Source organism: Rhamphochromis longiceps, linkage group LG17 (assembly GCF_057381845.1).
Source record: "Rhamphochromis longiceps isolate RC_006_pf linkage group LG17, R_longiceps_female_GT1.1, whole genome shotgun sequence".
In the NCBI taxonomy this organism is placed as follows: Eukaryota; Metazoa; Chordata; class Actinopteri; order Cichliformes; family Cichlidae; genus Rhamphochromis; species Rhamphochromis longiceps.
Window position 1 is genome coordinate 16959951 of NC_140573.1, and position 15625 is coordinate 16975575.

A 15625-nucleotide genomic window follows, 5' to 3' on the forward strand; every position below is an offset into this window, starting at 1 on the left:
ACAGACGGAGAAAAAACAGGAGCATAGCTAGGCCACAAACAAACACACAAACAAAAAAGAAAGAAATACAATGTGAATTTATTGAATTTCCTCAAACTGGAGATCTGGGGGGGATTTCCATGTTTCAAATCAGCTAAGGATGAAACAGCCTGAGTATGAAAAAAAGCAGTAAGAATCATTTATACTGGTACTAGAATCGTAGGGGATTACCAGCACATTTGCCAGTTTTTTCTTTCTTTCTTTCTTTCTTTCTTTCTTTCTTTCTTTCTTTCTTTCTTTCTTTCTTTCTTTCTTTCTTTCTTTCTTTCTTTCTTTCCTAGATAAAATATAGTGGAGTGAAATCTAGAAAAGCATGAAATGCTTTGGTTATTGACTCCTGTCTCATACACAAGCTAGAGGTTAGCTGACTGAGGGAGGTTGAGGGATGAAATGGAAGGAGCTAATGTTGTTGTAAATGAAATGGTACTTAATTTTTCTACTAACTCAGCATTAAAAACACTTTTATATATACAAGTGTTTCTTTGCAACTCTTGTCCAAGGAAGCTTCAGACTAAAAGAGTGTGTGTGTGTGTGAGGGGGGGGGGAATTGAACCGCTTAGCTTCCGATTCGTAGATAACCTGCGCTACCTCACGAACCACAGCCACCCAGTTATGGCAGTGGGGTCATGTATTCAGATGGCAAGAGTTGACTCTAGGCTCTGAGGTGCCATAGACGTCCTGTAGCTTCCAGCCCCTGATCTGGGAAAAGAACACTTGATGCCATCAAAGGGCCACCGATTGAATCCAGATGTGCCTCGCTCGCTCTTTCCATGTATTTAATGAAGGCACAGGGATAGAGTAGACTTTTTCATCATTAGCTTTCCCCCAGATTCGCTTTTCATGGCTACAAGTCGATTCTGGTGCCAGCTAAGGGAAAAAAGAAGAAGAAGAAAAAAAAAAAAGAAAGAATGAAAAATGGGGGGAAAAGGCCTCCCCATGACTCAAGCTCAGTGTTCTCATTCAGGGCCCCTATTCTTTGTTCTGAGCTCAATGTGAAAGTGACTTGTTTGCCCTGGCTGCTACAGTTTGTCTGTGGCAAATCGAAATGTCCAAACATCTCTGAGACAAATATGCCATCCTGCAGAAGTGATGTTAGCAGGAAAAATCTGTGCACGTGGCTGAAATGGTTTAGAAATCAGTATCAGGGTTAGCACAAAAGTACTTTGCAAATGATTTATTTGTGCACATTATTTTGCTGTTACAATATATGGGTTTAATTTATGAATGGAACATAATCTAAAAACACCAAGCCTCAAACACATTTAAAGCACTTCAGAGACAAATGATAACATGGTTGAAATAAAAAAATGAGTATTCCACTTATTTCAGCTTCATTCAATAGCTTGCACGTATTTAATGTTTCCAATAAATATCATTGTATCAGTCTGTGCATTCTAACATAGCTGACAGACTGACAGAGCAGCCCAAAACAGGAACATAGGCCATCAAAGTCAGAAATATTCAGTCATAAATGAATTCCAAGATGTAGAAAAGTCCAAGTGTTGTGATCACGTCATACCAGTAACATAAGCACTGCTTTAATGAGACTGTTTAAAAAAAAAAACATGCCTAACCAAGTTTAACATTACCATATGAATACAAAAAATGTATGCTATCCATTTCAGTGTTGTTGTTGCAACACTTTTTTGTATTTATTCTACATTAATGTGACTTTCTTTATTCCCCAAATCACAACCAACTGTTGATTACAAGCTTCAAGTGGTTTTGTGTGTGTGTGTGTGCTTTTTTACATGATGTGTTACATCATCTGTTTGAGTTTGACAGGCAACTTCTGGGCTCAGATTTAACTTCAGTAAAGTGCATCTCACAAATCTTAGGGCTGTGCACAAGCCAAAAACAGGAATGGTCATAAATTAATGCAAAGTTTCACAAAACGGGTTTTGGTGATTTTTGAGTGCAACCTGATCACAGACTCCTGAAACTTTACTCTCTATTTTATGTCAGAACTGAAAGTGTGTAGAGGGATAATTAGAGTGTGCACTGTTTTGCAGTTGGTGGAGGGAAAGTAAAAAAAGTCTTTATGAAGCATGTCTAAACATGTTCTTTCCCTTGAACTATTCTATTATATTTTTTGTTTGACTTGTTAGTTTTCAGCCTGCATCTGCACTCTACAAGGCTTCCATCCACACAGAAGAAAATACAGACTGTAGAACAAATTTGACAGATTCTGGTTGATGAACTTTTTAATATGTAATGTTAAAACAACCACTTTCACAATCCAAAATTAATGTCAAAAAGAAATTATACTTCTATAATAGTTCGAATTGAGCCGCAAGCTGTACATTGATGGATTCCATTAAATAAATTTTCAGAATTCACAGATGACACGACCTAAATATTTACAATGCATATGCATTGTAAATACATAGGCATAGAAAAATACAGTGACTTATATGCTGATGTTAGTTTGGTTGTGTATTGGATTTATTTTTCAGGTTTTGTGATATTTTCCATTTATATTTAAAGTCATATCTCCAAACTGAACTTTGCTGCTTTTGTTTAGTTCATTAGATTGTTATTGAACTTGGAGAAAACAGTGCATCATGTCACTTACAGTGTAGAAATGTTTTTAAAATAAGCAACCAAAAAAGATCATCTGACTACTTTTGGATTACTCGAAGATCAAACATGGAAAATGTTGCACCTTATACAAAAACGGACAGTCTCATAAGTGTGTCATTCCACAAATGTTTTCTCTTTATGTGCACAGAAACAATTTAAATGCAAATGTAGCAGTTACAGCTAGTCAAATCAAATGACTCGTGCACTGTGTGAATTCTGCAACATGTACTTAGAATGCGCAGTAATAATATTAATACTGTATTCTGTCATTGCACTTCTTCCACTACTTGCCAGTCAAAATAAACAGATTTAAACCAAAACCTCCCTCTTGGTCGTAATGTGTTTTCTTTGTCTGCTCATTGTGCATTAGCTCAGTCCCTCTGTGTAGCCTTGGCCCCGGGCTGAGGATGATGATGATGATGAGGGGCCCGGCCCGCCGCCGCCGCTGTCCAGTGACCCCTGGTGCTGATTGGAGTAGCGTTTTGGCCCCTGTCCTGTTTTATTTCCCTAATTGGGAGTAAATGGCCTCCTTGTTGACTCTTTACATCCTGTGCAGGGAACCATATGTTGCACACACGCCCACCCCCTGCACGCCGCCTGATTGCAGCGGCTGCGCCGGGATTTCTCCTCGCATACCGACCGCTGCGGCTCTCCCACACAGATTCTAAACTGATTACAGTTTTCAGAGACAGCTATCGGGGTTTAAGTAGGAATGGCGATAGATCAATAACCAAAGACCCCAGAACTGTGCAAATCATCTGACCTTGTTATCGTCTTAAGCGCACAGAAAATAAGGAAAATGTGTTATTTGCTCGTGTACTTCTGATATTGCATTTCAAAACATAACATTTAGGCCTACTAGGCTGAACTTCACGCATTCTATTCATTTATGCGTTTATATGTCGTAATGCTGATTTTCCTATTATGAGATCACGAATGGATAATATTGCTTAAATAAGCAATGTGTTTAAATTTAAAAAACACACACACACACACACACACACACACAACTATACAACATAAAGTGCCTAGTGAGGAACAGACGGCAAAAACCGCGAGCTTTGTATGAAAATATAGAATATTCCAAACTTTGATGGCGATAAAAGACGTTCGCGCACAAACAGGCATATACAATTTATCTCCATTTAGAATGTGCAAAGTAACTCCAGCTGTCAGATAAACGCGGTGTAACAGTAATTGCGCGTAATTGCGAGTAAATGTACTTCATGTATGTGTCCCCTCTTTATATTTTATGACTGGTTTTGTTCCGCTGCTCTCTCCATTGTTGCAGGCGGCTCACATGCAGCACTGTTGTAACTGTAAACGGTCTGTGGTGTTCCGACATAAAAAAGCAAATCTGCTCCTGATTAAAACAACACGGAGAGTTTACAGAACAAGTGGCCGTGTGAGATTAATTCGGCCGCGCTGATTCTCATTATTACAAAGCCCCAGAAACCGCTCGGAACAGCCTGCAACCAGGGACTCTTTAGAACTCATCATCATAAGACATACTGTGTAAATAAATAACTACTTCTCCTCATAAAGTCTTGGGTCCGATATTTATGTGTTTAAGATTTAATTCGTCTTTGTTTAAAGTTAGGGTGACTAATTTCATTTGATATATAAATGCATATGACTATTTGTTTTAATAAATGAGTTTATTTTTATTTCTTTCTCCCCTGAAATAAATTTATTTTCCTTTTAAAGTAAAACAGCCTTGTCGAAAGATTTCTTTGAAAGTGTAGCTGAAACAGGCACGGCACGATTTCAACTCTATAGTTCACATTTACAAAGATTGAATCTACTGGCGGGATCCTGAGCATTAATTCGGCTCAAGTATTTAAAATTCAATCAGAAACAGAAGTGACATTTGTTTCATTTACTGGTTAGTTTCTTAATTTCCAGAGCAGACCGTTAACAGAATAAGGAGGAGATCCCGTATAAAACACCGTTTCCGCTCAAAAACATTGATGGCACACATGCTTATCTTGTGCCGTGGTACTGAGGTTGAGTTCAGAGTTCACTCTGCGTGGAGGTGAAGTCCGGCTCGTCCAGATGGCTGATATTTTTAAGAAAACTTGATTTCCCCCCACCCCCCGTTTCTCTGTGGCTGCCGGACTTCTCGGGTTTCAGGGTCTTTCTCGACCTGTCGAGGGACGGCAGCGCCACATAAATCACACTTTACTTTATAAACCCTCTGCTCTCTGAAGTCCGACTCAGGACCCAACACACACACTCTCTCACACACATACACACATGTATTTCCAATGTACAAGCGATTGCTGTAGATTGAAGCCCCGTTGGATGCCTTAATCTGCGCTGCCTGTATCTTCTCATTTTTCTTTGTCATAATTTAGAACACATTTCCTTTCACAGGGAGTCCCCTTCGGAGTTATCTGGAAGGACTGCAACAATTTTAGACTAAAACTGCAGCAGTGATGAATCGAATGCAGAATAAACAATCTTATTTTTGAGCATATGGGAGAATGTAAAGTCTAATATTGTCAATAAAAATAGAAGAAACGTTAATAAAAGCAGCCGCAGAATAAAATAAAATAGCTGAAAACAAAAGTATTTTTGCCGTGTTAACATACATATTTTTTTTTAATCAAATAGTTGCTTTCTAGTGCAAAACTTATTGAATATTAGTTAAAAGATGGAAGGGCAGGAATTAAAAACAGTCATGAGATTCTACAGGGACCGTGTTTGTGTCAGGTGTGCTCAGATTGTCATGTTTCTGTGTGTGACTAAACTAGGGTCATATTTGTGCTGTGATTCCTTCAGTACACAGAGCAAGTGGATATTATAAAGTCATCTAAATCTGACTTGTGCATTGCATGCCAAATGGTTGCATTCATGCTGCTAAAGTTACTGTATATTCTGGTTATTTATGTCATTTTTACTTGTGTGAAATACTCACCCTGGAAAGATCAAACGATCTGACTGAGTGACTACACAAACTACAAATCAGACCGGATGTTTTTTTGCAAGCTTTTGGTATGTGACAGCGTTTCAGACTAACCAACCCTCTCATGTTGCCACAGCTACTCATAGATGGAAGCAGCATTTAATGATGCAGCCGGTCCAAGTTGAGCTACATTTCTAAAGTCTGTAAGAGTCAGTTCAGAATGTTTTACAGATAAAGAGCTGTGACTTAGGACATATTTGAAAACGGCATTTATCTTAGCGATTAACTTTGAAAACACTACTTTAAGGATATTCAAGATTCTACTGCAGACCAAAGTGACATGACAGACATTTTTATGTGTACATAGTGTGAATCAGGGGAGTCATTTATGTGGATTAAAAATGACAATATTTTCCTCCTAAATATAGTATAAAGATCAGTATAGAGGTATGAAGCTGCATAAAATTACAATACTCCTGAAATGCACAATTCAAAATAGCCGAGTTATATAGCCTATATGAGAGTACACTAGATTACATTTTATTTTTAAATGGATGCTCAAAAAAAATGACATAATAATCTGTTTTAGTTCATTTGGGTAATTGGGAACAGAATCCTAGAGGTTCTACAGGGACAGACGGACGGTGGTCACTCTCCTTCTGTGAACTTAAACCTTCCGACTAATTAAAAAGCTGCTTTTACGGTCTCCCCTTCAGACAGCCAGATGTGACCGGGGAGCTGTAAAATCTCAAAGCAGTATACAAAAACACTGCACTTTGAAAAACTTTGAGAAAGCGATTGGAGACCCAAAGTGGTCACATTGTAAATTCCTTCCCACACAGCAAGCTTCAGTTCTGTAGATAACCTTCTACCAAAAAAGATGAACGCAAAGAAAATACAAATGGATATTTTCAATTTAAAAAAGTTTATTTTAGTAAAATATTACCCTTTTGTACATCTCTAAAATATGATGTTTTAAAATATTTTTTTACCCCATTTAAATAGCCTTTATGTATTTTCTGAACACACAAATGAATCAGACTTTGGTCATTTTCACTTACATAGATTTACATTTACATTAGATTCTTATACATTTTCTGACACGCTGTCAAAAATGTACGCTAAGAGAAAAGATAAGCTTGGAGTATGCAGAAACACATGCAGCTGAGAGCATACATTAACAGATATCACCTTACCGTGCAAGCCCACTGCTCCTTAGCTGAACTGACAAGAGTTCTAGCTTTGTGAAATACAAGCCCAGCACCAGCAAATAGCGTCATCTACAACACATAAGTCACGACAGTTTGTATTCAGAACAGAAAGGGATTAATGATTAATGCCTCACTCCATATGCATGAAACGCCGGCTTTCTGCAAAGTAAACACAACCAGTCCTTCCACTTTTACAACAAAGACACAACAATCAAAAACACTCATCTTCTGAATTTGACCCATGCTCAGAGATGTGATGGAAAACCATGTATGGAAGAAGAGGACTTTGCTTTTTAAGCACACACAAACATAAAAGTGCACACCTGAAGATAACAGCTACAAGATACCCTTCGATTTACCCAGCAACTGAACACGACTCTGGCCAGTCTATTGCTTTAAATATTTCACTCAAAGCCAGCGGGGATACAGTACTCGTGTTTCTCAAGCCCGATATATTAATATTCTACAAACTCTTTATTTAACAAAAGGAGGTAAAGTTCTCAATGTTTAAACAATTAAATAGAAGCAGCCTCACAAATAATAATAATAAAAAATGTGTGAAACACATAACACCAGAAATCAGACCAGATGTTCTCTGTGAGCTTTCGCTACATGAGTTTTTCAGACTAACCAATCGTGTTAGTAACATACAGCTTTCTATGAGCTGCGACTTTTTAAAACAAAAATACAACCCAAAACATAACGATGCTTCTTCTGTATTAACCAAGGCTGTCAAGGATGCCAACATGGGAAACTTATCAGCTGGAGAATCATGTTGTAAGTGTTTTTCGCTTTGTATTGTGTCTTTTTTCTCCCTCCCCTTCGTCGATCTGGAAACGATGCTTTGCTAGCGATCCGTCTGTCTTGTCAGTGTAAAGTTGTAATTTAAAAAAATAAAATAAGTATTGATTTTAAACAGGCATACTATGCTGTGGGGAATAATTTTCTGTCATAGTTACAGTACAAAGTTATTTGATGCAAATGCCATGTTTAACTAGATGATAACAATGACGTGACTCGTGTGCTCTGGCCTCAACAGTCATTACATTTTAGACTGAGGTGTGGCAGTGATCGCCACAATCTCATCAGCTGTTCTGCCCACATGTGATGGTCAACACCTTGATACAGACACTTGATACAACATCTTTGTACAATTTGTCACCCATCAGTATATAACAGATATTTATAGAGCACATAACAGATTAAGATTGCCTCACGACACAGCCACAGATTCACTCTGAAGACAGTTTTCTAGTGTTTTACAGTCTTGCTCAGAATCTCCAGTCTCTTCCTTCACAGTCTCTTTCTCTTTAGGTCCACAATTTTTAGTTGATTCCACCTTTACCTCCTGACTCTCCACAGAGCCATTTTCCTTTTCCACGTCTTTCTGCACCTCTAAGTTTCTCCTCTCCTCTTCCTTTTGCCTCTCCAGCTCCTCTTCAGAAGCCTGAAGCTGTAGCTGCTGCATCAGTTCCTCCAGCTTGTGGGCTTTGCGCAGCTCATTTTGCTGGATGATGGCACAGAGATGCTCCGTCAGCTGTTCCTTCACCTCAGTTTTCTTGTGAAGGTCCAGCTTGGCTATCACGTATTCAGCTTCTGCCCTCTCATAACGCTTTCTGTGGAGAAATAAGAGAAGAAAATGACTAAGAAACATGAAGAGGATCAAAACAGTACACTCAGAAATGACATGCTGTTTTTGAGCTCAATTTCCCTCACGAATAAGTAACTGTTTTATTTTATTTAGAATATGTGCTGAAAAAGATCCAAGTATGTTCATTTATATTTCATAAGTGCTATGACCAAATATCCTTGGACATATGACCAATGTGTTAGGAAATGTGCTCATTTGTTATTTCTGCTTTTTGTCAAACCTTAACCACTTAGGAACACAAATGGAGTTCACAACATTTTTCAAGAAAAACAATCCTGAGAATTTATATAAGAATAAACAAAACTCAAACTTAAATTAATAATGATTCAACAAATAAACACATTCTGGTTCCAGGAAGTCAAAGACTTGTATATAGTAGTAAAAGTAGTAATTTCTTAACAATTCATCTAAAACAGTTTCTATTGTTAATAGTGACATTAAATAATGGACTAAAGTAAATAAAGTTAACGCAGTAACTAATAACTTCAATTCTTACTGAACTCTACATTTAGTGAGTAAATATCAAAAGCCTGCTTAAGTTTCTCCATTTTGCTCCATTTTGGGAACAGAGCTTACGTTCTCTGCTCTCTGTGTCACAGCACACAGCATTAGTTATTTTCCTCTCTCACATTTCGTGAAGACCGTCTTCCATTCTGCCTTATCCTAACCATCTAACTGTACCAATACACGCTAGTCAGTCGGAGGCACAGTGAGGGCATGTCTTCACAGAATGCAATCATTGATACTGGGACTGACAAATACTGGAGACCAGAGTTCATGGACGGTGAAAAGATGATGATTTGTTTGATGATGAAGTTTGTTAAAATTAATGTTTAGAAACTACACACACACACACTTTACTTATTCGGCAACTAACAAAAAGGTCAGTTCAGCAGTGCTTGCATATACTTTAGGTTTTTTTTTTTAATTTTCTTTCATTTGGTGCTTATTATGTCTGGAACACCGTGCACTTCAATGAATGCAAAAAAATGACATGCAGAGTTGGTGACTGAACTAAAACAGACTGTACTGGCAGTGTCTCGTAACCCGCTGAGAGCAGATGCTTATTCTCTCAGAATGTCTGAATGCAGAAATATTGTTTTAATTGCAAAGGACAGAAGACCACATGGTGTTTGGAAACACTGTGGTAACAAACCAGATGATGGCAAACATTTCCAAAAATCAAATTTCACCTCTAGCTATTATGTTGCATCTCAGCAACATCTTAACAACTGACTAAATCAGCATAATCATAACAGAATCCAGTGTACCGAGTGTGTGAAGGTCGGGTTTGTCTTTTCATTATACAAACACCTGTAATGATACAGGGCTAATGTCACTACATGACAGGCTGCAGCTTCATGAACTAGGACAAATACAGAGTTACCATATCACAGGACAGAAGACTGTTTACACTGGGAAAGTAAAACACCATAATACAAGATACAGGTTTAACTTCCTGTATTTCATGATAAATGACTCATGATTTTAGCTGTTCTGTCCTCTGCATGGTGCATATATTGTGAAAGGTTACACGAGTACTGTAGGGGGCAGTGTTTCTATGGTTTCAAAGCACAGCCTGTACTAGCAAGAATTTATACTTTTGAAAATAAAAGCAATAAAAAGCAACACACCCCTTAGGAGTTACTGTTCAACAAATTGAATGACAGCAGAAACTGTTTTCGGAGAGGCTCCAGGAAGAACATCAACGTGACGCTAAGGCTCCAATGGCTGTTTCACACAGCATTTATCTCCACTCTCATCACTGTGTCATATATAGATCTGACTCAGGGCAAAGAATAAATGAAATGGTAAATGGCCTATATTTATATAGCGCTTTACTAGTCCCTAAGGACCCCAAAGCGCTTTACACAACCAGTCATTCACACATTCACACACTGGTGATGGCAAGCTACATTGTAGCCACAGCCACCCTGGGGCGCACTGACAGAGGCGAGGCTGCCGGACACTGGCGCCACCGGGCCCTCTGACCACCACCAGTAGGCAATGGGTAAAGTGTCTTGCCCAAGGACACAACGACCGAGACTGTCTGAGCCGGGGCTCGAACCTGCAACCTTCCGATTACAAGACAAACTGCCAACTCTTGAGCCACGATCGCCCCATATGAAGTGTTGACATTAAAAACAACCTTTGATGGTCTACAACAATCTGAAATATAACCACAATCTATAATGGCACTGATATCCATACTGTATCTAAAAGAAAAACAAAGTCACTGTAACATCACCCACCGATTCAGACTCTGCATTTTGAATCATCGACACTTGTATTATGGCTGTTTCCATGATGATTTTTCTGAAAGCCAGGACTGCCTGTATTTAGATCAGATGGTGGACTGCTAAACCAAGCTTCGAGGGATAACACTAGCAAGTTTATTTAGCAGTCTGCCTTTTTAAACTGTGCAGATTCACTACAGAGGTTCACATACACAGTACTGCTAATCAGCACGATGTAGAAGACTAATAAAAATCATTAAAAATTCACTCAGGAAAAACTAGCACAAAATTCTTGGATGGTCTGTAGCGCAGAGTTACTGTCAGGTGATAAGCAGTTGAACAAAAACAGCTGAATGGAGGAACTGCAGTTTTGGCATTTCCATGTTTATTTTCAGCCACTTGCATTGGGATCAAGGAAATTTGTCAATATTCATCCCTAGTGGAGAGTGACACTTCAACTGGTCAACTGACATGCATGTGTGGATGCATTCTAATGCCTAAGGTGTGACCTAACTAATGTGATTGCATCACAGGTACCAGGTGTGAATTGGGCATAAGTGTACTGGTGGGCCATGAAGTCATTAAAAACACATCTGTGCTTTTAATATTGTGACAAATTCACATCAGCTGTGGAAAAGGGTTTACTGACACTTTCTTTTATATTTTTTCCTGATGTTAAGGCTACCTTGCAGCTGAGTAGTCCCAACTGGCTTGCTCTATCTTTCCTCTCAGGATGCCAATGTCACAAGACACCATGTCGTCGAGGGCTTGCAGCTCTTTCTGGATTCTCTTTAGCTTTACAGTCTCTTCCTGAGTCTGTTTGGATCTGTGGAAAATAATAAACCATTCACACATATTGTTTTTTTGCCTTGACCTTAATCGTTGCAGTTTTGAGGCACATTTATATTCATCATGTTGACTTGATACTCTAGTGATATTTAAAGGGGGCCTCTTTTGAGCCTCTGTGTTCATAACAACGATCAAAAGAATGAAACTATATATACACACTTACTTCTCAGCGATAGTTTTTGCCAGCAGAGCTTTCTTGCGTTTGTTCCTCTCTTCGATGATTTTTTGCTCTTGCTGAAGTTGCTCCAGACGCGTCTTTTCCCGTCTGCCATCACACAAAATGAGAATTTAAACAAATGCATTTGCAATTTCATCTCAGAAAGACCAAACAAAAAACATCAGGATTCTGAAAGGAGCAGTGTCTTTCAAAATCGTTCTAATTTACAAACACAACAGCACCCTATGGTATGGGTTTGGCAAATTATTATTATTAAGATTTTGATCATTGTGTGTTGATATTCTGATTCCGTTTTTTCCAAGTATCTGGTGCAGATCAGAATCTGAATCAGAGAAACCTTATTCATCCAAGAGAGAAACTGAGTAAGATGTGGACAGTGCTGAGGTAGTATGCATGAATTTAATGAAATGTGAGCCACATGTGTACAAGACCGACAGTACTGTCATTTATACATCACTCAAATCACATGCATCATATAATATGCTTGCTTTGACAGCCAAAGATAACCAAAAGAATCATGCATCATTCTTGTGGATATCACTTTGATCCACATCACCCACCAACCAAGGCTCCACACCCTCCACGAGAACAACAGTCCCTAGCAAAATCGTCCTGCTTCTGCAAGAAAGTTCAACACTTGCAGTGCAAAAAACACTCCTCAGGAAGCGTTAAAGGAGCAGGACAAAGAACCCAGAGTTTTTACAGGTCTCCCAAACTACACACATCTAAATCTGTTCCAAATCTGAAACAAGTCTGTTCCATAGAGGCCATATTTTGGAAACCCACAGGAACCAAAGGATCCACAGCCACTGTTACAATGACAGGATACCCTGACAAGTCCTGTGTCCTGGAAGCATGGAAATCAATAATTTCCAATGATTTGTCTATACAGAAGCACAGGCGTTTATTTTCCACAACCATCACTTTTATGTTTGACTAGAACATTAACTAAACATTGATACAGCACTGATGAGTGCTAATTATCCAGCCGCAAAGTTGGGGCAGAGAGGAGCCATCTACTGTGGTAAGTTAAAGTTTTGTTTCTCACCCAGATAGACTGCAGATACACGCAAAACCACAACACACATTAATGATACAAATCACTGCTAGAAACCAAATATACAGAATTACAGTTAGGTCCATAATTTATTGGACAAAGTGAGATTTTTTTAAAAAAAAAAATCAGTTTTCTCTTTGTACAACACCACAGTGGATTTTGGATCAAACAATCTGCATGTGACCAAAGCGCAGATCTTCAATTTATTTTAATGGATTTAACAGAAGGATAATTTCAGCTACTAATCTTTTTGGAACATTTTCTGCAGGACTGTCTCTGAAACCCAATGACATATATAATGATTGCTGTGAAATTTTAGCTTTATATATGAAAAACTTTCCTAGACTTTTATTTTTAAAGACGTATTAACTAGAGTCCGTTGATATGATTTCAAATCAATGTCACGATTGAATGTCAACATTCAACAATGTCAACATTTCCTGGCCGGAGGAGTTACGTGATAACCCATTCACCACTACATTATTAAGGGGGCATTGCATACTTCTAACAAAGTCAAGAACACTCCCAAGGAGGTGGGTATTATTATCAACGTCTAAAATCAAGAGGTACTTTTATGTGGGGAAATGCAAAGGTTTACTACTACTAATTACATTCAAGAACAAGAAGACCAGAGTAGACTTTACCAAAAAAACATCTGAAAGAGCCTGCTGAAAATTAATTCTTTGGCTAAATAAAATCAGCATGAATTTGTATCAGAAAGACAACCAGATAAAAATATGCAGAAAGACCGTTTCCAATTATTAAAAATTATCCTTATATTTAAAATTAAATTTGTCCAAATGCTTTTGAGCTTTTGAATATGGGGGACTACCCATACGGAAAAGAAATAGTAAAAACTTATATGTGATTTACTCATGAAAGTGGCCACTTTCGCATTACTTTCATACATTGTTTTAGTAAGTATCCAAAACATAGAAGTTTCATTATATAATTTTTCAAGGGATCTTATATCTGTTTTCACACTTATATGCTTTTTATACAAGTTTCACACAAGACTGATACAAAGTTTATAAGATTTATATATATCTTTTCCATATGGGTATGCATAAAAATGGGTATGGTTTCTAAACAGTTGATGATAAATTTTTCTAAAAATGTTATTAATCAAAGCTGAAAGTCTGCGCTTCAATCACGTCTTGATTGTTTTAAAATCCTTTGTGGTAAAACTGCAAAAAATGTGTTTTCGTCCAACAAATTTTGGATCTATTTGTATATTTTGATTCACTGTGATACAGTCTCAAAGAAGAGCACAGAATGTCCCAGCATGTGCATGAAAACACACAATTATGTTTACATACTTGGGCATGTTTGCTACCCTGGTATTACACCTACTATGTAAATATTGGTCAGTTTACCTGTCATCTTTACAGTGCACGTGAGAACAAAATCATACTAACAATTCAATCTCTTGCTTATCCAGCTCTTTAACCACTGGGGTTTCTTCTTCTGTAGTCGGTTGGTCGTTTTCATTGTGCTTCATTATAGCGGGCTTCTGCTGCACCTCTTGTTTGACAGTGGGTGTTGTCGCCGGGGCTGTGGGTTTAGGCTCTTCCCTCGGGGACGGTTTGGTGAGTTGTTGTTCGCGTGAAAGAACCAGTGACTCGGCTCCTACGTTTTTCTGGGCTGCTGACTGCAGGGCTCTTTCTCGCTGCAACTGTTGCCGACTCCGGTTACCTGAAGCTGGTTTTCGACCCCGAACTGGAGGTGCAGATACAGTAGAGTCTGAAAAGTACACGTGACCATGGTTACTACTAAAAAAAAAGAAGTAGGAATAAAATATCAGAATGAAGTGCTGAGTGTTCCGACTCTCAAGAAAGGTTAGCTTACCCTTTTGCTGTATCCTGCGCAGCTCCTCGTCTGAAAAACCGGCCCAACCGCTCATTTTGCAACTCGCCTAACGAGACACATGTAGGAAATACTCAAATTACTTAAGACTACAAAGTTTTTAATTCAGAGTAAAGTTCAACGAAGGTGTAAACGCCACCGCCATCTTTGTTTATTAATGCCACGTCAAGGACCCCAAAAAGACCCACGAAATTGAAGTCCTACATATCGCCTGCATTAAAACAACGAAGAAGAAAGAACTAACTTGAAATCTAATTGAGATCATCAACAAGAATAATATCAGTATATTCTTTAGATAATTATACGTTGATGAGCTTAAAATGTGCTTCGAGTTATTTTATTTATCTTCGCAACTTAATATCATTTGTATAAAAAAGATAAAAGGCAACGTTCTGAACACCTGATCAACAGACTGAAAATGTTCTTGAGCTCTGTGCTTGTGGCTTGATAGTCATTAAGTGTTGTTGATCAATTAATTGATTTTTTACACACACACACACGTCCTAGGATGCATTATTTATCACAAAACAAAACAAAAGAAAACTGAGAGCTAGTGGAAACTTGTAGGACTTTATACAACAATTTGATTACTTCCTAAAATTAAAGAATGCACTTGCAAGTTCAATGAATGGGAATACTATGGAAGGCAACTGAAGTGGATGATTAAGGTTCCCTTTCTCTTCTCTGGGGAAAAAACTCTCCTGAAAATATCTCACCAAATGAGGAACACTTTCATTGAAGTATCTACAGCCATGACATGCATTTATTAATTCAAAAACAGAGTTTACGTCAGCAAGATGAACAAGGCTACAGGGCTATACTCTCTTAATAACATTTTAAAATTCACACAGCAGTGGGGAATACATTTCAGTACAGTAGGCATCTTTCAGAAAGTAAACTAAATGTAAGGATATTAAGGATTATATTAAGGATGTTTAATTCCCCCATTGTTACTCTCTTCAATACCATGTGCCGACACAGAAGTCAGTTATCTCATTAGTAGTGCTACATCCTCACTGCATACGACCCTCGATACTGTGGCTCCA

General features: G+C 38.2%; 1 protein-coding gene across 1 annotated transcript; it reads right to left on the reverse strand.

Moving 5' to 3' along the window:
* Window positions 1–7001: 7001 nt before the first annotated feature.
* On the reverse strand, window positions 7002–14743 carry gorab (golgin, rab6-interacting). The gene is made up of 5 exons (XM_085387113.1): window positions 14562–14743; window positions 14132–14456; window positions 11642–11743; window positions 11315–11455; window positions 7002–8357 (listed from the first exon to the last, which is right to left on the reverse strand). The coding sequence occupies exons 1-5, from the start codon at window positions 14614–14616 to the stop codon at window positions 7955–7957; spliced, it is 1026 nt and encodes a 341-aa protein (XP_085243239.1). The 5' UTR covers window positions 14617–14743; the 3' UTR covers window positions 7002–7954.
* Between the last annotated feature and the right edge of the window lie 882 nt (window positions 14744–15625).

What these genes read in the sequence shown, in the direction of transcription:
- gorab (XM_085387113.1), bottom strand. Translation starts at nt 14,616, where the DNA reads ATGAGCGGTTGGGCCGGTTTTTCAGACGAGGAGCTGCGCAGGATACAG. An exon ending in GATAAGCAAGAGATTGAATT is followed by an intron (nt 11,744 to 14,131) that starts GTTAGTATGATT and finishes GTGTGATGGCAG; the next exon opens with ACGGGAAAAGACGCGTCTGG. An exon ending in TGGGACTACTCAGCTGCAAG is followed by an intron (nt 8,358 to 11,314) that starts GTAGCCTTAACA and finishes ATTTCTCCACAG; the next exon opens with AAAGCGTTATGAGAGGGCAG.